We start from the raw sequence: 24,823 nt of genomic DNA, 5'->3' as shown, positions 1-24,823 counted from the left end.
AGTGTAAATAAACACTGTAACACAGTGTAGGTTATACTAACATAATTATATTTTATAACTGAGCTAAATTTGTTAACTTTAGATTAACATATCACCACACTGATCTAATTAAATTTGCTTGATTTAGTTGTATTAGTGGTATACACTCACCTAAAGGATTATTAGGAACACCATACTAATCCTGTGTTTGACCCCCTTTCGCCTTCAGAATTGCCTTAATTCTACGTGGCATTGATTCAACAAGGTGCTGAAAGCATTCTTTAGAAATGTTGGCCCATATTGATAGGATAGCATCTTGCAGTTGATGGAGATTTATAGGATGCACATCCAGGGCAAGAAGCTCCCGTTCCACCACATCCCAAAGATGCTCTATTGGGTTGAGATCTGGTGACTGTGGGGGCCATTTTAGTACAGTGAACTCATTGTCATCTTCAAGAAACCAATTTGAAATGATTCGAGCTTTGTGACATGGTGCATTATCCTGCTGGAAGTAGCCATCAGAGGATGGGTAAATGGTGGCCATTTTTTCTCGTCCCACTCTCATGTCACAGGTGATTTATTACTGGTGAATCATTTTCACTTTACTCGCTTTAGCTACTTGTTGGACAGGTAGAGAGTGTCACCTGCTGGTCACAAACAATCTTTGCCGTTTATTCTCTTTGACAAGCAGCCGACACAAGAAACAGCTACGTGAAACCATCCAAAACAAGTGGACATTAGATCATTTGGAAAAGGACAAAAGGTACTTACACGTCATTAAAGTAATATCATACTTATTTTAATTCACAATCTGGGTCATCTCACCTCTTTTACTTTATTTATATCGAGGCGATTACATTTCAAAGTAATCCGATACACATTCAGTCTGTGAAGTTGGTCAACAACCCAAAACATTAGGCAACAGCCGATAACAAGCAATAATGTCAACATTTGTAACAGCCTTCTACTAGACACATTCCTCGTCAAGTCAATACTGTTCGAAAACTTCATCGACCAATCAGCAACGAGCTTTCGCGTTCTATCTCCGCCCTCTTCATACTCTTTTCTCCACAGCAGTGAACTGAGCGCGAGTGTCGCATATGATTGAATCCATAGAATCACCATTAACGGAGTGATATCTGACGTGATGGTTGTAGCCATCAAAAATGGTTAGGCGGGGAATGCTCACGGATAATCGGTTTATCCACACCAGTAAATTCGGAGGTTTAAGACCTTGAAAGTATGCCTTTGTTACATGTTCGAAAGTTAGCCCTTGAGGACTGCATTCTCTAGAGCTGGAGAGATACATTGTTACGGGCTCTGAATTTTAAGCGTCGGCTCTCGTTATACGGTTCTGCCCATGTCGCACAGCGCCGGTGCTGCATTGACAGTCGATGTTCTGGCTTCACTTAGAGGCAAACAGTAAATAAGCCCTCCGGTTCACTGGAGAACAAACCGATTTTGTGCGCATAATGGCAGGGCGCCGTAGGTGTGTGAATTCGCTATGGTCGGGGAGCGAGCGGGTTCGCATTGGAGAGCGTCTGAAAGCCACTCTGGCCGGCATAATGGAGCTGGACCTTCTCAGAGGACGACAGCTGGAGATGGTGGATGCGGTACTGGACGTGAATGCAGAAGCGACCGCTCAGCAGGACGAAAGACTGGAGAGTGCCGCCGCCGAGGATGGTGCCGCAACCTCCCGCATTCAACAGGTCAGTGGGGACGTGGGAAAATACCACAGGAACATAATGTTCCCTCAGTAAATTTAACTTTGATCTCGGCGTTGAACAAGAACCCCCACGGGGTGCTGGTCCACCTGTCAAATGTTCGTCTGGAGATAGTAGTGACAATGGCAGCCAATGGATCTCAGGCTGCATGACCTGTACAGGACGCTGCTGTGTTTACATTTCAGACTCACACACATCTTTTCCCGCAACGTGTTAAGATTGACTTTGAGTAGGCACATATTCTAGGCCAATGCACACAATACACATTGATTGCGCCATTGGAAGATACATCGTCAATTGGGTATAAATGGGCCCTGGTGGACTTATATGGAACTCTGTTATTAAAATAGACATGCTAAGGATCTCATCTAGATGTTGTACAGAATGTGTTGATTTTCTCTTGGTGATGTGGGCATGTGGTAGTGCTGTTGGCCAGGTATGGAGGACACATGATGACAGGTGCAGTTCAGGTGTAATGGGAGAAGGAGGGAAGTGTATGTGTGAGTTTTTATATAAAGGACATTGTGCAGGTGAAGTCTTGGGTGACCTGTGGTATACATTATCCTCATAAGGAAATTGACTTAATGGGATGGTTCACCATGAAAATTATGTTATCCTTTACGCTTCCTCATATGGTTCTAATCCTTTGACTTTTTTCTACTCTGTGGAACATAAAAGGAGATGATGGCTAGAATGTTAGCCTCAGTCACCATTCTCTTTCATTGCCTTTTTTTTCTCTCTAAAAAATAAAAGTTAAAGTTGAATGAAGGCTGGCATTCTATAACATCTCTTTTTGTGTTCCAAACAAGAAAGAAAGTTATTCTGGTTTAGGACGTCATGAGGGTGAGTAAATGATGAAAGAATTTACATTTTGTGGTGAATTATTGCTTTAACTGTGTATTAAAAAATGCAAAAGTCTTGTTTGCTATAAGGTTAAAGATTTTTTTTCTTTCCTTTTGGAACATGTACAGGAAAGGTTGAAAATCACTGTAAATAAATAGTATAATCAAGACATTAAAAAAAATTGTCCAAATTTTTGAAAGCATTTTCTGGAACTTGTCCAGTAAACTTCTCATTACTGCAATACACAAACCCTGGCCAAAAATCAGTATTTTGACAAATATAATTAATATAAAAATATAATTTTATATGAACTGTACATGTCAATATGTAGTAAAGGCTCTAAAAAAATGAGTCCTTACCAAATTAGTTTAACAGTTAGCATTTTATTTCATTACCAAAACACACCAACCAAATTTGTACCATATTTGTTATCTTTTTCTGATTATTCCATGTAGTTTTTTAAAAACTAGCCAATATTTCTATTAAAGGTGTGAATCTTCACTGATCTCACGATTCAATTATGAATCAAAGGGTTACGATTCGATTACAAAACTATTCTAGATGCATTACGATGCACCTTGTCCTTTTTCTTTCTTTATTTTTTTTTATGTATGCACTCAGTATTAAATGGTATTAGATTATTCATTTAGAATTAATTGATCCCTAGCCTGTAACTATAACTACAACTATTTGCTGCTGGTGATAATGCAGATATCAGCTTCTCCTTACCACAACACAGTTGATAGTAATGTGACACAAATAGCAGGGTTGCTGCTTAAGAAATCAATCAAGCATCTCGTATGCACACTGTCCCAACAACAAAAGAGACTGGCAAAGAGCAACGGCCAAAGAAATCGAGTGCGCAAGAGGAGGGAAATTCATTGGGATGCAGGAGCCAAAAGATAATTTTAAAATAAAAACATCACCCACATCTCCCTAACCACCATTTTCATCATTGTTTTCAGCTGTTTTTTTCCCTTTCTATGCAAATCAGTGCATAAACAAGTGTGAGTCTGTGTTTCATGTTGTTTGTTGATGTGTTATCACAAATAAACTCTTCCGTTGCTATGTGCTTGAGTTTGAGGACGATGGTAGTGTGGTTGATACACACAGTCTGTGATCAGTTGTGTAGTGTGTGCTTGGCTTTATTATATGCCCATAAGCACTGCTGCAGTTTAAATTGAACTCTGAATCGATTCTGAATTTTTGAGAATCAATTTAGAATAGTTGGAGAAAGAATCATGATACATAATTTTCCCTAATATCAAATGGTTGCATGTCATAATGGTAAAAATTTTGTTTTATGTCTAAATTATTAAGGTATTGGTATATGTTTCAGTAGTAAAAGTAAGCTGTGGAAATTATTTCTAATTTATATTTAAAAACCAACTCAAAAGACTTAGACTCTCTAACTCTTTCTATCACACACATAAATTATCTAACAACTTTTCCCACACAATAATATTAAAATCCTTGAAATTATCGGTTGAAATTTGGCCACAGATGTGATTATCTCCATCAGCTACCTGCCCTCTAGATATCAGCAACTATTAGCATCTTCAAATCAAAGAAATATGATTAATAAGCTTTTCTTAGCATTTTCACAATTTGAAAAGACCATTTTTTAGCCACTCAGTCCAGTATTATGTATCCATGAGAAACGGTAATGTGTATCATGAGACAAAAGTATTAGTCATCATAGGGCAATGTTGTTGCCTCCCCACCTACGTAACTTCCATTTGCATAAATACCACATGGAGAAATGTTTCTGTTGTCGACATCACTGATATCACCTCTCCTCTGCTACCTGCAGAGGGAAAGATAGGATGGAGAGAGATATATAGAAAGATGGAGAACAGGGGAGTGCCATGCAGAGCAATGTTTGTACAAGCTTACTGATATATTAACCCCTCACTTGGACTACTATGTTATGGTATAATGCTGTATTCGATTTCATGAGTCTAGCTAATATGTATGTTGTATTTCATTTAACTGACATTGATTTATTACACTGTTACAATGTGATATGGTTTCTCTGTCTGTAAGAATGAAAGGATTGATTGCGCCACTTCAGTGATTAAAAAGCTGTCTTACTGCCTCCCACAGATTCACCTTGTTATTATAATAATATTACATTAAACCATTTCCTGTGTCATTGATATGGTGGAATTAGTAGATGCTCTATCAGTGGAGCTGATGGCCAGACTATGGAAAGTTCACCTCATAATTTTATGCCAATTTTCCCCACTTATATAATGCCGTTTCCATGTGCCAGAGTGCTCCTTCATGAATTGATCGGTAGCTGGAAAATGGCCAGTGCACCCTGTGTGAGACCTGTAGCAGGTTTCCCTCATTGAGCAAATGGTCCCTCTCTGTGAAATGAAATAAAATGCAACTGTATAATGAGATAATGCAGAATAGATTCTGTCTAGATGTTTGTGTGCATGTGTGCATGTTGTCTGGATGTATATGAACCAATGAGAGGCTATTGGAGGGAAATTGTATGTCTTTTTGAGCAAGTTTGAGTGAAGTGGCTTTTTGTCCAGTGCATACAGAAATGTCAATGTGCACATCAGTTTATATTCCACCAGAAAAGAGAGAGTTAAAGTATTGCTGCTAAATTGAATGTGTGGGCGAGGAGAGAAGGAGAGAGGGAACCAAGAGAAAGAGAGAGAGGGCAGAAAGAGAAGCGAGGCTTGACAGTTCTCTGAAGTGAAGTGGGGGAGGCAGTTATATCCAGGAGTGGTGCTGGTGGTGGTTGGGGGGAGTCGCACAGAAACGATGCCTCCTTCATGCTGTTCGTCTCACTTGGCAACCCATCCCCCGTGCTCTTTACTTTCTCCAAATCTCCCCTCTTTTTCTGGCTTCATAACCAATCTGTTCCCCTCCATGAGATTTCAACATTCATTCCTTAAAAGATTGTAAAAATATATGGGAGTAAAGAGTGAGTAGGATGTTACAGGTATAGTTTACCCCAAAATGGAAATTCTTTCATCATTGTTGTTCTAAACTTTTATGACCTTCTTTCCTCTGTGGAACACAAAGGGAGAAGTTAGGCACAATGCAGATTCAGTCAACATTCACTTTCATTGCATCCTTATTCTGTACATTAATAGGGAATGATGACTGAAAATAATTTTTTGTTCCACAGAAGAAAGAATGTCTTAGAGATTTGAGGGAGGGTTAGTAAACAAATTCAGAATTTTCATACATTTCATTTTAATTCAGGACTATCTTGTTACAAGCTCAATCAACAGAATTTGTGGCATACTCTTGATTAACACACACACACACACACACACACACACACACACACACACACACACACACACACACACACACACACACACACACAAACAATTTTGAGTTTTACTTTATTAAAAAAGAGCAATAAAAAGTGGTTACAGTAGTTACTTACATTGGTAGTGAATGAGGCAAATCCATAAATGTTATACTAACCACGTTTACATGCACTTAAGAAAACCCTTATTCCAGGGTTTCTGAAATGTCATGTAAATGAGAACAGCATTTTACTTACACCGTTCAAGGGATTAGGAGAAAGCGGTTTAACACACCTAGGTTTCTCCCGGACAACGGGGCTTATGTGGTCATGGAAATGCATTAGCGGCATTCTTAAATGTTTTTGAAGAGTGCGTCTGTTTGACCAGACTGAATATTTAATGTCATAGGATGGAGCCAGACAAACAAATCTACATCTTTTCTGGGATTACAAAGGGAAAAGCACAGATACTATAAAATATACCCGTTTATACACACCAATGTAAAATATCGACTGTCCCTCACAAGGCATATATGCTGTTGTACATTGGGGGAATCCCAGAGTTTTTCGTAATAGGGAAACCCCATTATTGCAGCTTAACTCCTCTACAGGTGGGGATTGAAAGTTAAGGAAACCAACACAGCAGCAACTCTGGAAGCGAAAAATCAAAGAATGAAATAGCAAAGTCTTCCTCAGATACCATGTTTGTTATTTACACAAGCATGACATTATAGGGAAATTATGTTGCTGTGGAGAAAGCTGCTTATTGACTGAGCCACATGTTCATGGGAGTAAAAAGAAAGCCATGAATACAGTGGATGTAAATGGGAATGCCGCTTTTTCCGGCCTTAAGCTTCTATCTCGCAAAAAACGGCTTGTTGGTGTCCATGCAAATAAGCTCACTGTTTCAAAAGTATAGCCAGAAGACATAAACATTATACATGTTAATATATTATTAGTGTGAAAATAATGCTTACTAACCTTATCTGTGCAAATTACACGTATTAACTTTGTTGTCATGGTGAAGTAGCACTTGTAAACCTTGTAATTTTGGTAAATTATTTCATTTATGGTTATGCTTTTAAAACTGGATTTATTTGAATGTTTATGGACTGGCCCCATTCACTTCCAGTCACGGTTTGTTTTCTTGTTATGTGCCATTGTTTTATTACAATAATAGACCGGTGTGCAACACAGTGTCATCCAAATGGTCTGCATATCAAAGCCGCAGCAGACGTGTTTGAGCTAATGTTAAAGTGCTCACCTGTTTCATTCTCCCTCTCTCTCCTCAACAGTTCCCTGTAATCTTAACTGTCTTGTCCAATTATAAAAAGGCAAATATCAATATAAAATAATATCATATACCATCTGCAAAAATGTGCATATCTCGTTTAAACAGATTTAATAAACAAACCTCACAAAAAAAACTTTTACCTCTAAAGCACTTATTCTATCAGCCTCTCCTCAGCAGTTCCCTGTACGTTTTAAATTTCTTTTCTAATGATAAAAGGCAAATATCAATAAAAATTATATTATATACTGCGTGCAAATATGCAGATATCTTATTTAATCTGATGTAATTCGCGAACCTCATATCTCAACATCTTCCCATGAAGTGCATATTCTATCAGCCAGAATCAAAACTTCAGGATCAAAAATTCCTCTGATTCACAAATAATGATGGTCACTCCATCACAATCGAAGCAGGCAATCCAGGCTGTTTAAAATGTTAGGAGATTGCTGCTGGCACTGGATCCACACGAGCATGTGAGTGCAACTTCAAAGTAAAAGCGCTTCTCATGTGTTATAAGTATGTCTTATTCACTATGCACTGTTTGTACAATTGGTTTGATTTTGTATTTTTTGAGAAAATGCGATTGTTAATGTGCACATCCTATCCATGGTTGCTGGACTATGTATACTGTTATTTCCTTCTTCCTTATATATATATACATATATATATATATATATATATATATATATATATATATATATATATATATATATACACACACAATGTATGTGCATATAAATAAAAATTTTATGAATAAAAAGAAATCAGAAGAAACTGCTATACCATCTATACAGTTAATTTTATATATATATATATATATATATATATATATATATATATATATATATATATATATTAACAATGATGTGAAAAAGTATTTGCCCCTCCCTGACTTCTTTTTTTGTGTATTTTTCATACTAAATTGTTTTAGATCTTCAAACGAAATATAAAACAAAGGCAACCTGACTAAACACAAAATAGAGTTATCAAATATATATATATATAATTTTTTTTTTATTGAAGAAAAAACATTAGCCAACACCTATATCACCCATGTGAAAAATGACCTTCCCCCTTAAACTTAATAGCTGGTTGTGCCATCTTTAGCAGCAGCAACAACTGCAAACAAACGCTTCCAATAACTGGATATCAGTCTTTCACAACATTGAAGAGTTTTCGAGCACGAACTGCCCCATCGGGAGTGACATCACTCTGCTTACATTTACAACATAATTTACCGTCTATAAATTTTATTAATGTTAACAAATTATACATCTTTTCAAAGATCTAAGGGTTCAACATTGATATCCGATCTCTGTTTCACGATAGCAATGCTCCAGAAACAGCTATTTAGTTATTTGTGCCAGGAATACAAATTAAAACGTGCAATATCAAAACAGGACCTCAAACCTTTGTTATGAAATCGCGATCGCCAGATGAATCCAGTTTGCCACACTTGGGTCAATTGTCCATGTCAAGCGTTCATTGAAAAACATCTAATAGCACTTTTTGTCCATAAAAGTGATACATCTGTGAAATATTGATATGTTCTCCATTGTTTACATGTGATCTCGCCTAAAAGATTTACCCTTCGTCATCGTTCTTCAACAAACTATGCAATCTGAGCAGATTATCTTATATATTAGAGTCCTGTAAACAAAATGAGCCTGTTTCCAAAGTCTATTTTTAAAAATGTGGCGCAGTTTTATTCATAATAGCCAGAAAGTGCGGTCAAATTTTGTGCCATCTTGAAAGGCGGAGCCTTAATTTTACTCTGTATACCGGCAGCGATTTTCATGGAAAAAAGCTTGCAGGAACCTCATTTTTTGTTAGATCATCTTCAAATTTGAAACGTAACTTCTTTAGACTTGTGACTTTGAGAACATTGTATTTCTTGGTTGTCTTGGCACTTTTATTATTGTTTTTTTAGATTATAAATACATGTTCAGCACAAAATATTTCCATTACTATAAAATTCAGCTTCTCTAACTTTAAAAAAATAACAACATATATTTATTCTGAAAACCCAAAGTGTCTTCTTTCAAAAGATACTACAACTGTGTCCATACTCCAAAGGGTTCAGAAAATACAAGCGTTTAAGTTCAGGTATGTCATTTTCATGGTTTGTGCTCAAAAAGGGGATGCGTATCAACAGGTTAAGGTCCTGCCACAGCATCTCAATCGGGTTCAAGTCAGGACTTTGACTAGGCCACTCCAAAACTTGAATTTAGCTTCTTTTGAACCATTCAGAGGTGGACTTACTCCTTTGCTTTGGATAATTTTCTTGCTGCATAATCCAGTTGCGCTTGAGCTTTAATTCACAGACTGATGACTGGACGTTCTGGTAGAGAGGTGAATTCATGTTTGCCTCAATTATTGTAAGTCTCCTTGGCCCTGAAGCAACAAAGCATCCCCACACCATCATACTACCACCATGTTTCACCGTAGGTATGATGTTCAACATGTGGAATTCTGTGTTTGATTTACGCCAGATGTAACGGGGCCCCTGTCTTCCAAACCATCCCACTTTCAACTCATCAGTCCACAGAACATTCACCCAAAAGCTTTGAGGATCATCAAGATGTGTTTTGGCAAAATTCAGATGATCCTTAATGTTCTTCTTGGTTAGCAGTGGTTTTCGCCTCGCCACTCTTCCATGGATGGCATTTTTGGCCAGCGTCTTTCTGATAGTGGAGTCATGAACAGTGACCTTTATTGATGTGAGACATGCAGTTCCTTGGACAATGTCCTAATAATATATATTCTGTTTATTTATATATTAATTAATAAAAAGTGTTAATAAAAAAAAAAAGCAAATATTACAGTTACAGTGAGGCACTTTCAATTAGTGGTCGACCGATATGTTTCTTTTAATGGCCGATGTCGATATTCAGAGAGCAGGGTGGCCCATAGGCCGATACAATGCCAATATATCACTTATTGAAATGCCACTGAGGTTGTTTACCATTCCAAATAAAGCACTTAGATATTCTATCAAATTGTTTAGAATAAGAAAGAGGAACTTCTAAGGAGAGAGACTGTAGTAGATATTAGAATTTTGGGATACAATTCATTTGTATAACATTGACCTTCCCAGCCATAGTCAAATGTAGTAAAGCCCACGTATCCACATCACACATGAACCTTTTCATTAATGGTTCAAAATGAACTAACTATATCTCTCAAATTTGCTGGAAATAAAATGCCTAAATACCTAATGCCTTGCTTGGGCCATTGAAAGATGCCAGGTTGGAAAGCCTTGGCAAGGCAATATGGTGTCAGAGCAAGAGTTTCCGATTTAGACCAATTCGCTTGTCTTGTTGGAAGGTGAACCTTCGGCCCAGTCTGAGGTCCAGAGCACTCTGGAGAAGGTTTTCGTCCAGGATATCCCTGTACTTGGCCGCATTCATCTTTCCCTCAATTGCAACCAGTCGTCCTGTCCCTGCAGCTGAAAAACACTCCCACAGCATGATGCTGCCACCACCATGCTTCACTGTTGAGACTGTATTGGACAGGTGATGAGCAGTGCCTGGTTTTCTCCACACATACCGCTTAGAATTAAGGCCAAAAAGTTCTATCTTGGTCTCATCAGACCAGAGAATCTTATTTATCACCATCTTGGAGTCCTTCAGGTGTTTTTTAGCAAACTCCATGCAGGCTTTCATGTGTCTTGCACTGAGGAGAGGCTTCCGTCGGGCCACTCTGCCATAAAGCCCGACTGGTGGATGGCTGCAGTGATGGTTGACTTACTACAACTTTCTCCCATCTCCCGACTGCATCTCTGGAGCTCAGCCACAGTGATCTTTGGGTTCTTCTTTACCTCTCTCACCAAGGCTGTTCTCCCCCGATAGCTCAGTTTTGCCGGACGGCCAGCTCTAGGAAGGGTTCTGGTCGTCCCAAACGTCTTCCATTTAAGGATTATGGAGGCCACTGTGCTCTTATGAACCTTAAGGGCAGCAGAATTTTTTTGTAACCTTGGCCAGATCTGTGCCTTGCCACAATTCTGTCTCTGAGCTCTTCAGGCAGTTCCTTTGACCTCATGATTCTCATTTGCTCTGACATGCACTGTGAGCTGTAAGGTCTTATATAGACAGGTGTGTGGCTTTCCTAATCAAGTCCAATCAGTATAATCAAACACAGCTGGACTCAATTGAAGGTGTAGAACCATCTCAAGGATGATCAGAAGAAATGGACAGCACCTGAGTTAAATATATGAGTGTCACAGCAAAGGGTCTGAATACTTAGGACCATGTGATATTTCAGTTTTTCTTTTTTAATAAATGTGCAAAAATGTCAACAATTCTGTGTTTTTCTGTCAATATGGGGTGCTGTGTGTACAATAATGAGGAAAAAAAATGAACTTAAATGATTTTAGCAAATGGCTGCAATATAACAAAGAATGAAAAATTTAAGGGGGTCTGAATACTTTCCGTACCCACTGTAAATGTCTTGTAACCACCCTTTGCATCAATTATCAGCTTAGCAGGAAAAAGCAGTGCGAAACTCACCTTCTGTTGAAGTAATTTTTTATACTCTTTGAGTTGCGCTTTGCTTTAGTCGATCATGTAACGTCATATCTTGACCTTCCTTTCTCTCTGGGATTCCAACGAAACAAACATTATTATGCCGATATTCCATATCCACTAGTTTTTCCTACACGCGTTCCACATCAGCCTTGGTAGTAGGCAGGTTAACCTGTTGCTCTCTTTTGGCCGAATCCAGAAACCCAACCTGCTTTTCAACATCATCCATTCTTGTGATCAGGGTGGACATTTTCTCCTCTATAGAGATAATCGCTCGACTTATTGCTGTAAGGCCCTCCAAGTCAGTCGAAATTTTCGTCAGTGCTGCATAAATGTTTGAGATCTCCTGACCTACTTCATGAAGTTCACTGTAACCATCGACCGGACCACTGCTATCTTGATCCTGTGAGGCTTCCAACTCGTGAGAATGTCTTGAGAATGTAAGTGCTTTTAATTTTCCCCCAGTCTGACAATTTTTCACCATCCTGCCCTCCAGTTAGCAAACAAAACTATTACTGTTCTCAGCTGGTTAATATTTCTTAAAAGGATAATTTTAGTAAAGTTAAAGCGGACCTTGCCTTTAAGCGACCAACCTTCGCATAGCGTCACATGACTCCCCCATTTTTTTAAGGTCACCAAGTGTAGCAACACCTCTCTCAATCCATTCTTTCTGGCAAAAGGGGGACTTTTTAATACACAATTTGGTGTTCAGCCATATGCTTGAGGAAATATTTAGGTAAATATAAAAACTGAACAAACAGGAAACCTTTGTCAATACTGATAGGAAGGCTTTGCAATGGCGAGATTGGGGCAAGGATCGTTTGTTCAATGTAGTAGCAGGGAGGGGCTCTCTCAGGTAGAAGAGACCAATTGGCAGTTCGTTTTTTTTTTAATAAACAAGGGACAATTTCAAATTATTTTCTGTGGTAATCAACATTATGCCACAAATGTGGTTAATTAATCTAAACTTGTATTGAACCTGGAACATTCCTTTTAGTGTTGTCAAAAATACTGGTACTCCGGTACCAAGTCGGTACTAAAACAAAAAAATGTTTACGATACCAGAATTTCTGAAGATACCGGAGTACCGAGTACCGGGTCTACCCAGTACCCATGCAGATTCGGGAACTTTCGAACGTTCACAACAAGCAGAAGATGGCGACAAGCAAAGCTGCGGAGTCTCAACTGAATCTTGTCAAAAAGAAAAGTGGAAAAAGGTTTGGAAATTCTTTGTATTTGAGGCTGATGAAAAGGGAAACATCATAGATCAGCAAAAACCTATTTGTAAACGGTCCTTTTGCAATTTTCTGACAAAAGGAGGAAACACATCAAACTTAATAAAGCACCTGAAAGACAGACACCCAGATTTATTCAAGCAAATAAAGCAGGTGAGTTTAAAAGCATATTATCTTTTGCATTAGGGCTGAAACGATTAGTCAACATTATCGACAACGGCGAAAATAAAAAAAATTACGAGAAAAATGTCATTGTCGAATAGTCGTTTGATCTCATTTAACATAAAATGAAATCATATTAAACTAATGATGCGCGAGAGTAGCACTGCAGTTCGCGCCTGACTGAGGAGAAGAATTACACAGATCACTCTCCAGATGCACTCTAAACTTTCACAACTTCATTTTATGTAGATCCCAAAGTATTAGGGAATTATATATATAAAAAAATTCAGAATCAGTCTTGTTGTGGAATAAGCGGAGCCGGAGCTCTTTAAAGGAAACATCCCGGTGTTATAAATGCAGTTATATTTAATGTGTTATAGCTTTATTAAAGTTCAAATGATACAGAAGCAGATCATGTTAATAACTATAAACTCAGAAACTGGCATTTCTCTGTGTGGTAAGCGCCTCTTCATTGAGTTGCGCGAATGTCCCAATCTAAGGGGGATAGATTGAAACTGCACCCGGCTGAGAGAGACTCTGCCTCGGGGACGCTCATCCCTCGAGCGCGGACACTTCATGCAGCTAGATTACAACGCGATGGCTCGCAACTTATTTAATCATAATATATGTCACTGTGCATTTCTTATCGTGAAGAAAAATGACAATATGCAGCTTTAGTAATACGAGAGCACTTTGCACATAAGTTTAGAAATTGTTTTTTATTCATTCTATTGTATGATTGTTTATTTAGTTTTTTTTGTACTTGGTAAAAACTTAAATTAAAAGTTGCAAAAGTTGAAGCAAATCTTATATAAGTGTTCAAAAATACTTTAAGCATACATTGTTCAGTTTTGTTATAATTCAAAAATAATATATTTAAATTAAAGTGTTGCTCAATGGCATATTTCTGTTCTTAGTTCTGCTGCTGATGTTTTGTTAACTTTGTTGTTTAGTAACCTGTTTTGCTTTGGTACCGAAAATGGTATTGTACTGTGAAATTTCAAAGGTATTGGTTCCGACTACTGAAATTTTGGTACCGTGACAACACTAATTCCTATAATATTCTACTCACTCTTTTTCTCGTTCATTACTCCCACTTTTTGCTCCCATACCATATATATTTTTAGAGTGCAAGAAAGGAACTGTGGTTGAACTGCTGGAGCAGAGATAAGCCTGGTCAAAGTCTCTCTTTCAATACCCATTATCCCCCCTTCTTTTCACCCTCTCTCCTTTGTTTCATCATCTGTCTTTCTCCACTCTCTGCTTATTAACTGCCCTCCCCCAACTCTTTCATTTCAGCAATGCATCACCTGCATTGTCTGTCTAAAAGTCTGACAGAAGGTTGATCAGACTTAACGGGATATGCACAATAGTCATTTGTTTGATGGGATACTTTAGAAGTGATGTTAGGGGAGATTCCTTTGGACAGGGGGAGGCTTTGAGATCACAAACAGCTAACCCCAGTAAACACTTTTTGTTAAAGATAAGAGATTTCAAACTTCTGAGCAGAAGTGAACTTTAACCAAAGTGTTCCCTTGATTTTCTATAATGGGTCTGAGCTATTAGTTTAAGACTTGGACATCACAAAGCCACTGACTAAATAATATATTTTCCCTGGCAGGTATTCTGTTTTGCAAATGGACATCACAGATGTATGACTTTGTGTTTTCACCCTTACTTGTAGTAACATGGTTCTGCCATCTGTTTCAGAGTCTGTCCCCTGCGAACCCTGATCTGCCTTTTATCAACACTACAGGAGAGAGGTTAAGCTCACGCTGGTCCACTTTGTCTTGGGACATCCCATCTGATCTTCTGTCCTCTCCTACCCCAGACCTCCCTTGCACCACACTGCTAGACTGCGACTCCAGACCCAGTTCAGGTGCTGATATTCAAAGTCCTCACAAAAAATACATGTCATTTTCTTTAAAGCACTTTAGAATATCTATTTATATCTACTTCTAACAAATTCACTGGGTTCTCTAAAGCCCTCTTTATTCACAGAGAGTTTGATTAATCATTGCTCAACAACATTTTCTATTTTCAGTATTTGGTATTTGGAGCATTATATAATGATTTAGCCACCACTGGTTATTTTGGCATTGCATGTTATTCAACTGCATACATGGATGACCAGTCTGACACAACTTGTATTATGCATCAATTATACCTTATATTTAAACATTTATTATTTGTGGCTTTGGAAACAAATAGTTATAAAAAACAATGGTCTAACAGTATAAAAAATGCTATTAAAGAACAAGAAGTAGTTATTTGTAAATTCTATTCACCCTGTGCTATATTGAAAGCATTACAACAACACAGTATTTGACATTTTACCTTGTGAATTATAATTTTTTTAAAATATGCAAGCATTTCAAATCAGATGATTGCAACACGCTACAAAAAAGTTGGGACAGTAGATTGTTTACCACTATGTAACATCACCATTTCTTCTAATAACATGTAGTTATCGTTTAGGCACCTAAGAGACATGTTTGTTAAGCTTACCATGTGGAAATTTCCCCCTTTAATCCATTATGCAGGTCTTCAGCTATGAAATCAAACACGGCCATATTTTGTGCTTCATTGCCATATTTTGTGCTTCATGATATGCCACACATTCTGAACTGGAGACAGGACAGATTACTGGCAGGACAATCTAGCACCCACACTCTGTGCTTGCACAGCCTTGCACTTGTAATCCGGGCATTTTTTGGTTTTCCGTTGTCCTATGTTTGTGTGTGTGTGTGTTTTGTAGTGCTTTCAAAATAGCACAGGGTGAATAGAGTTGGGGTTGTATTTTAACATTGAACAAATTGCACACTGCATCTTTGCACAAGTAACAAAAAATTACACCCTGGAACCTGTTTGGGAAAGTTTGTAGAGATCCGTCCATGTGAAACTATGCAAAATATCTCAATCAAAAGCAGTTCCCATCTAAGCCTTGCCTGAGGAACAAGCCTGCATAAAATAGTCCTAAAATAGTTTCCCACAAGAGTTTGACTCATACCTTGGATTACATGGGGCTGTTTGAATCAAATGCTCAATGTTGAACTTTCAACTTCAACATGACATGTAATTTCTGTGTTTTGGCAGTTCTCCTTTCACTTTGGCAAACATTAACCCTGGCCTTTTTTTGCAATCCCATCATTTATAAAAACTGTCATCCCTGAAACACTGCCAGCCCCCAACACTCTTATATTCATCTATCATTCTCTTGACAACAGGTTTCTACTCTGTCAGTGGGAGCTCTCTGTCAGACTCTAGTTATTCAGTATCCAGTGAGGCAGCCCCTGGAGTGTCAGTGAAAGGAAGTTGTAGGCCTCGCTCACTGGATCACAGTGCCACTCATTGGAGGGAGTCTGAATCTCAGAGTGCAGACTGTCCTGATGGGACAGTGGAGAAACAAGACAGAAGGCCCTTTTCTACTGGTATGACTTCTGGCTAGTGTGCTACAAACTTTTTGTGGGTGAATCTCATGAAACCTGTCTAGAACACGTCTGGGTCATATTTCTTAATATATTTTAATGGTTCTAAAATAGGCTTCATTTTGAATTCATTTTTGTATTTCAATATTGCATTTTATGGTTTCATAGGCTCACCCTTGTAATCATTCATATTTGGTCTTTTCTATACTGTCTTCTAATAAAAGTAGTTACACAGTTAATTGTATGATAAACAATGAATCCTTTGAAATCATTTGAATCATTATAAATCACAGCACATATATTGTATTACATATATTCTTTATTCTTCATGAACAGGGGATCTCGAGATCAGTAGTCTCATGTTCCTGACAGACCTATGTTCTAGTCTTGGAGGGATACATCCAAGCTCCCTTTTACCTTCTTCCAACTCCAGTCCACAGCTTCAGCTGGACCCCAAATTCTGCTCAAACCTTGTTTCTCGGAAGACAAAAGAGGTTTACCCTTACCCTAGTCCACTCCATGCTGTGGCCCTCCAGAGCCCCCTGTTCACCTCCTGCCAGGAGTCTTCCCCCACCCGCCTCTCTCCGAGCCCAGAAAGTGAGCAACCTGTGGAGCCAGCACTTGAGCAAACTGCCATGAAGGGCCAACCCCCACTCTCTCTTTCATTTACTCAGCTGGAGCAATACATCAACAGATTAGTCAACCAGCATCACAGCAGGGTGGCAGCTGAAACTGCCAGTCGTGGACACCAAAGGACCATTGCAGGTGCCGGTTATGAGGGAGTCCACCTGAGAAGTGCTTCCTCCTCCAGCCTCTCTGGAGGTAGTTTGACTCCATGTAAGTCTATACTGGGCAATTCTGCAAGAGTCAGCCTGAGCAGTATTGGTAAACGGGCAAACCGCAATTCCATCAACCTTGGAAACTTGCCCTCTGTAACGGGAGAGGATTTTAACATCAGCTTACACTTGAATCTGAATTTAAACCTCAATCCAAACCTGAACAAGAGTTTTGATGCTACAAATGTGAAAGGGGAGGTGTCTGGATCATGTGGGCATCTCTCCGCCAGCATAGTCACTCCAACTGCCTCCCCTTCCTCTTCTACATCTACCATCACCAGCACTCCAAACTGGAGTAGGAGATCAAGGATCTCGACTTGCCCTTCCTCAGTGAACCATCGTGGGTCTCTAGAGATAACCGGAAAGACCTTTAACCCAATGGGCTTCTCAAAGTCATTAGACTGGAATGGCTCCTCAAGAGAAGAGGCAGAAGGTTGTCCTCCATCCAAAGCATCAGATAGCCCTTCTAAACTCAATGAGGACTCAGAAGTTGTTTGCGAGATCTCTCGTGTATCTGGGTTGCCAAGATCTGTAGTTCTTGGTTTGATGGAGGAGGGTGTGGAGTTAGATGCAGATTGCTTTTGGAGTGAAAGAGAAAGAGGTGTAGGATCGGCCTCTCCAAGTAACCTTCCTACACTGTATTCGTCACAGTCTTCATTTCATCATCCGTTTGAATTAGAGCAAACTACTCTGACACCATCATCAAATTCCTGGACAGGAAGTACAAGCACAGGGCAGGACTACATATCCCAGCAGCACTGCCTACAAGTTTCCCACTCAGATTGCCATTCGGCACTGACGTCACAGTCAGGTAGCCCTCATTCTGAACCTTCTGTGCCTCCTCCTACTCGTACCTCTCCCATTTTGCCCTTCTCACAAAGTCAGTCAGACCCTGCCTCCTCTCCTGGTTCCTCCCATGCCAGAGTCCACTCACCTCCTCGGCTACTTTCCAATTCACCATTTACTCCTGCACAGCTATCAGTATTTCACCGTGACTCCCCATCCCAATGCTCTCTTCCACGTTTTCACCCATGTAGTTCCCCACTTGAGGGACCCATTCGACCTAGAGGAGGTTCCCTTAGGCAGAACGCAGGGGCTGGATGGAGGCCCCAAGACAGAGGCTGGAGGAGGAGTGGAGATGGAGAGAGGCTCTACCAGGGTAAACATGCCTCCAGAGAGCTTATCCGAGCATCCACAGTGAGCAGTTATTCAGGCAGGGACTACAACACTGGATGGGAAGATGAAATGAGCACTCAGACACCCAAAAAGGGTAGAAAGTTTTGGAAGGGCTTTGAAACACGCCTTTGGGGAAAAGAGGAAGAGGATGCCGAGAGAGATGAGCAGGCTGGTGGATTCAGTTGGAGGCACACCTCATTAAAAGAAGCATCATCCAGTAGGCAGGAACAGCGAGGAAACAACTCAAAAAAGAAAGGTACGAGTTGGGATGGCCGGAGCTCCAGCCTCAGATTGTCCAGACGAGCATTATTCCGAAGTGAGTCTCAGGGATTTCTCGAGTCGCATTCCCAGAAACGGGAAAACAATCAGTGGCGTTCCTCCTTTGAAATCAGCCGTGCCAGACGGGGATCCGAACGTGGTCGCAATCTTGTGAGAATGGAGGAGAAACATCACTCTTCAACTGCCAGTCTCTTCCATCTCTCTCGCTCCCAGAGCCTGGAAGGTAGCAGTCACTCCCTTTCCCCTCTTTCCTCCCCGTCCCTCTCTCCCTCTCCACCCCCTTCAGCTCCTCTCACCCGTTCCAGATCATTCCGAGACCTTGGAAGGAAAGTTTTTGGATCTATGAAGTCAATCAGTTTTAATAAAAATCAGAAATCAAAAAAGAAAGATTAGTATTTACAGTAAAGGCTTAAGTAAACTTCAGTTTTCCATGTGCTGGTACATATCACACACAGCGCACGTGACCGGTTTCATCATGACAGTCCATACGGACTGTCATTGTGCAGCCTGTTTTTTTCTACACATACAGACAGCCCGTGTCTTGGCTTGTAGTCAAAAGAGTATATTTTGAAAAGGAGAGCACTCGACTGTGCGTGAAAGAAAGGCATGTTGAAACACGAAGTATACCTTAGCCTTAAGAACATTTCAGAATATGAGTATCCATGCTGATGATTTGCTCGTTTAGGTGCTTTTGCATGCTATTTCGTGCTGTGTCTCTGTGCACTCTTAAGGTCATAGTGGTGCTGGTGTTGTTTTAACTATGAACATATTATGCTTCTAAAAGCACTGTTAAAGTATATGCTGACCAAATACAAAGACAGAAAAATATGTTGTATTAACTCTGTGCTCAGGACTTTATGATGAAATAAAATAATTGAAACTATTGTTTAGTGTTAAAATATGGATAAATATCAATAAAATGTATTTCCAATTTTACACAATCCTTACTGATTTACTTGGATTATTGTAAAGGAGTGCATACACTGCTACTATCAAAGCTATTGCAGAGCTGAATGAAGTGTTTTATGGTAAAATAGGATTACATGATTGGACCTTAGTTACCACACAAATATCTGCTTTCAGAGACTTCCATTACATGTCTTGTCACAGCGTTTCCATAATCATATTAGCATAATCCACTCAGTCTAACAGCTTGATTGAGTATTCAGTTTTAAACCCAAATCAAATCATAAATGCATACAAGTTCTTTCAAAAATATTTATTAGGTTGTACAATGGGAAAAAATATATATGTAAAAAAACAACAAAAAACATCTGTAAGGAACGATGCAAAACCAAAACAGCTTGATAACTGATTAGTCATACAATACCAATCAAGGGACTAAGATGCATTTTAAGTGCACTCAATTCTCTTTCAAGCTCCCACATTCCACCAGATTTCAGCTGCACATTCAGTTCTGGCATGGGACATTTAGTCCCACTAAATGCCATATGTGGCACATTTTTCCATGCCCCAAGGCAAAACTTTCAGAGCCCACTTCCGTCAGTAAAACGTAAGCTTGTTTTAAGTTTATAAAACTTTTACTTCTGTGCCTGCTAAGTCATATACTATCAGTCCATCTAGACTGGTTTCTGGGTCTTCTCCAATACCATCTGCTCTTCCCCCTGTTTCTGTTTACTGAACATGCCTTTGTAGAGGGCCTTCTCTTCCTGAAAGTCTCTGCTGAGTCTCTCCTCCACTCGCACCAGCTGTTTCTTTACATTGGCATCTGAGAAATAGAGAATAGGATCCAGGATGAAACAAACATGCTTAATTTTTTCTTCATCAACAAAGCATTTTAATTTTGACCATTACTTTGAAGATCATGAGTACAATTGAGTAGTTCAACTGAAAGCTGCAATATCAGGTACTTGTTCCTACAAACTCTGAAAAAAATTTATTATTACACACAACAGAACTAAATACCACATTATGTACTGTAACTGGCACAAAATCCAACACATGCTGCATCCCTTGTGAGGACTGTACCAAGTTCTTTGACAGGATATTAATTAGATAATAGACAGTCACAGTAGTGACACTAAGATTTTTAAAAAGGAGGCTGTGAGTGATGGATTTACTATCTCTCAATGGCACGCACAGTATAAAGATGTATCCACGATCACAGCTGATTTTCTACAATTAATGTTGTTTTGAGTTTGTCTACTAAATGTTCTTGGAAAGATATTTTTCAACATTTTCTTTGTGGAATGATCCAAAAACAATTTAAACTGCAGTCCAGCCCACTGGCGAGACTGTAGGTCTGTCCCTCATAGCCTCCTTGTCATTCCAATCAAAAATTAAAGATGACTGTTGTGAATTAGGTCTATTCTACTACTGAATGCATGCGGTGGTTTTTACCATTAGGTGTCCCTCTGCTGGCTTGTATAAGGTACTGTCGAGCAGTCGGAGCATCACCCAGTTCTAAAGAAGCGACTCCAGCTCTGTACAGGGCTTTAATGTCACCTGCCCTCCACTGAAGCACTTTCAGACTGTACTCCAGCACACGAGCATAGTCCACCCCCTCTCGCTGGAGCAAACATGCTGCACAACACATAAAAAAGCAAAGAGGAGATTTTTTTTCAGCTCTGTTGTACGTGTAACGACACAATTTGGGTCTTTGAGGTTTTCAAAGATTCCACAACAATCATTTTATGAAGACTGCTACAACTCATTCCCATTTGTAAAGTATGTTGTGTAGTAATCCACGAGATAAAAAATATTTTAACATACCCTGATAGCACACGTACATCACCAAAACCTCTATTTGATGCGTGCATTTACATCTGGAAGATGTGTTTTAATAAATTACATTGTTTGGTCCTCTGCAATACGTCTATATGACGTATGTCAATAAGACATTCAGCAGATGCCTTTGAGATGTTTATGATTTAGATTGTTTTTAAATCTGATCTTTTTAAGATGTTTAACAGGTGTTAATTAAATTGTGATGCTTTCCAGATGAAAAGAACTCAACCAGACTTCTCGGAAATGTATGTGTGCTATCTTGTTAAACTTAGAGCAAGATTGAAGCTTAATGTTTCACTCTACAAAAGCATTCACAAACCATAATATCTAGAAGATGAAATATTTTTGAGCAGAGCACTAATTCCATGACCTTTCCAGGCCTCCAAATCACAATTTTCAAATTCCATGATATTTCTTGGTTTTTAAGACTTATAAACCCTCTATATAAGAATTAATGATGATAATATCATAAAGTGATTAAGGCTGTTGCTTGGCCATTGAGCAGTCCATGGTTATAACTGATACTCTTGCAAAAACTGGACTCTTGCAAAGTCATGACATGTGTGATTATATTAAATCACAGAAAGCTCACAGGACACTATTAAGTTCTGTAAAGTTGTCTCTTATAAATGATAATGAATTCAGATATAAACAAAACATGGTTTTCTATTGTTAAGATGGACACACACAAACTACCACTGCTTTTGTGGACACAATTCTCAAAAATGTACCATGACACTATACATTTTTTGGACATGGTACCCTGGTAGTACCATGTTTTTATACATGTACTATTTTATTCTTCTAATTCTACCTGGTATGCATCAAATTACAAAAGTAGTGTCATCTGATCCCATCACATTACTTTGTGATGGTTACAAACCTGCTAAATTGTTATAGCAGTCTACTTGAGTGCATCTCAGCAGGTCCTCCTGCTCTGGACTCAGTTTAGGTGCCTGAGCTCCAAACCCTTGCAGAGCAGAGCTCACTTCCGAATCCATGCCACGGAGAACGAGCAAGGCGCGGTGATAACGTCCAATAGCGGCGCGCACGTTTTTCTCCCGGTAAAATGAGTTCCCCTCCGTCTTTAACCGAACGGCCTGCTGGAGCTGCGAGTCTAAACGGGATCCTCCTCCGGTGGCACCCAAGCACGAAGCGCCCTTCGCTGCCTCCGAGCCATCATCCCCTGCTGTTGGATCTAACGCCTGACACAACGATTTGTATACGATTAATATTCAAAATCAGTACATGATGAACACTAGCAGTCATATTTACAGCGCATGCATCAGTGTATCAGCTCAGTATATGGTTATGCTGAAAACCTAGTGTCCTGCCTACCTAGGGTGCATCTCAATCAGTTCCCTAGTTCAGTAGTCAGGGCACTGATCTGTGTGTGATTCAGACACTTTTAGGACTGTCTCAAAATCGTTCCAGTTCACTAAAACGTTAGCTCCCTAAATAATCCTATATAAATATCCAATGCACCGTTAGAATGCTTACTACAATGCTTACTAGGTTTCCTTACCGGAAACATCACCGTGTCTCGGTGATGTTTCCGAAGACAAGTTTTAGAAGACAAGCACAGTGTTAAACTATGAAGTACAAGCATTATTTTCTCTTAAAAAGAGATGTTGTTTGTAATGTATTTCATTCATAATTATCATGAAAGTGAAACAATCTTTTAAATATTCCAGTTGTTAAAAGGTTTAAAATCTACTCCTATATATTTTATGTATGCCATGTATCTGCTATAATTACACTGCAAGTTTGAATATCTTCAACGAGAGTATGATGGATAGTGTCATTTATATAGCGACGGTATTAATAACAGCTGCGCACAATGCGCGAGCTTGTTAACGTGTCGCAGGTGATTGAGTCATAAGTGTCCCAATGTTCAGTGGATCAGTACCCGAACTCGTGTTCACTATATTCTGAATCATGTCATAGGGAGCTGGGATAGACAGCATTTTTGAGAACACACTAGATTTTGAGACACAGCCAATGTCGTGAGCCCTGCTGTCAAGAAATCATTCATTAAGTAAATTACACATATTAAAACCTCACGGTAAGTAATACAAAGCAAACATGTACACAGCTTACGAGGGCCTACAAATGTGGCTAATCATGCATCTCTAAAGGGGATTTGAACTACGCACAGCGAAGCATGCAAGTCACCTCATCATCACATCAATGAAAATACACGCGCCAGGTACATTTCTTACCTTTTCGTCCATCGTATTTGTTTAAATAATTAAAATGGTTGCAGTTTTCATGAAGAACATGAAGAAAATCAATGTTTGACACTCTTCTTCGAGGTTGCTGGGTTGCATCTGGTTTTACCGCTGTCGCCATCTACCGGTACCGATTATTAGAGGTATATAGATTAATTTACTCTGACGTCACACCGCAGGAAACCGCGCTTCCGGGTTCTTTCCAGAAGGAGATTTCAATGTTGGGAATAGGCAGCACCGCAGTTTTAATAATCTTTTAAGATTTATAGATTGTGATAATGTCTTTTAATGCTAATCAAAGTTATTATAAATTGTTTATCTATGGTTTACACTGAATAAATATGTGGGAATTATCAGCAAAACAAGTTTTTACTTGGTTTAATGAGCCTGTATAATCATGTAGGACATGTAACAGGTTGATGAATATACATCATCACATGTTTAACACACTTCTAAAGCCTAAAAAATGTGATATATAAAAATAATAACTACCACTAGAAATGCAATATGTGTCTTTACTGCTTAAATGATTAACTCACATACAATAAATATTAATATTCCTACTTCACTATGATCATATTCCATATCAAAACTTAATAACAGCTGTTTTCGATTGAACAATATTATTTTCTGCATTTAAAATTAATGCAAAGACATAATTTTTGCTGTGTGACATTATTTTTATTCACTTATCCTTTCTAAAACAGTAGTCCATGCTCTGCGGTGGTGGAATTGGGATCTGTTGGGGTCATTCCTATGCAGTGTTCTATTTATAGGGCACATAATGAGCACATGACAAAGGGTCCTATGTTCCCCAGATTTATAGGGTTAGGGGTTAGGGTTAAAATTTATGAAATATAATGGGGCCTGGGTAGCTCAGCTAGTAAAGATGCTGACTACCACCCCTGGATTCACAAGTTTGAATCCAGGGCATGCTGAGTGACTCCAGCCAGGACTACTAAGCAACAAAAGTGTTCAGGTTTGCAAGGGAGGATAGAGTCACATGGGGTAACCTCCTCGTGGTTGCTATAATGTGTTTTGCTCTTGGTGGGGTGCATGGTGAGTTGAGCGTGGATGCCGCAGAG

At 39.1% G+C, this 24,823-nt stretch overlaps 3 protein-coding genes across 3 annotated transcripts in view; 1 reads left to right on the top strand and 2 right to left on the bottom strand.

The window, feature by feature from the left end:
- Positions 1-24,823, bottom strand: part of LOC127617169 (UBX domain-containing protein 1-like) — a 95,486-nt gene that overhangs the window by 50,491 nt on the left and 20,172 nt on the right. The window lies entirely within an intron of this gene.
- LOC127617164 (dapper homolog 2-like) lies at positions 1,057-19,656 on the top strand. The gene is made up of 4 exons (XM_052089081.1): positions 1,057-1,688; positions 14,751-14,919; positions 16,268-16,471; positions 16,805-19,656. Exons 1-4 carry the CDS (start codon positions 1,452-1,454, stop codon positions 19,150-19,152), a joined length of 2,958 nt encoding a protein of 985 aa, XP_051945041.1. The 5' UTR covers positions 1,057-1,451; the 3' UTR covers positions 19,153-19,656.
- Positions 19,990-23,847, bottom strand: LOC127617175 (tetratricopeptide repeat protein 9C-like). The gene is made up of 4 exons (XM_052089099.1): positions 23,730-23,847; positions 22,391-22,712; positions 21,121-21,303; positions 19,990-20,488 (listed from the first exon to the last, which is right to left on the bottom strand). Exons 1-4 carry the CDS (start codon positions 23,739-23,741, stop codon positions 20,340-20,342), a joined length of 666 nt encoding a protein of 221 aa, XP_051945059.1. The 5' UTR covers positions 23,742-23,847; the 3' UTR covers positions 19,990-20,339.

Source organism: Xyrauchen texanus, chromosome 23, assembly GCF_025860055.1.
Source record: "Xyrauchen texanus isolate HMW12.3.18 chromosome 23, RBS_HiC_50CHRs, whole genome shotgun sequence".
NCBI classification, from domain to species: Eukaryota; Metazoa; Chordata; class Actinopteri; order Cypriniformes; family Catostomidae; genus Xyrauchen; species Xyrauchen texanus.
The sequence above is the reverse complement of the archived record's forward strand: the minus strand, read 5'-3'. Positions and strand labels throughout refer to the sequence as shown.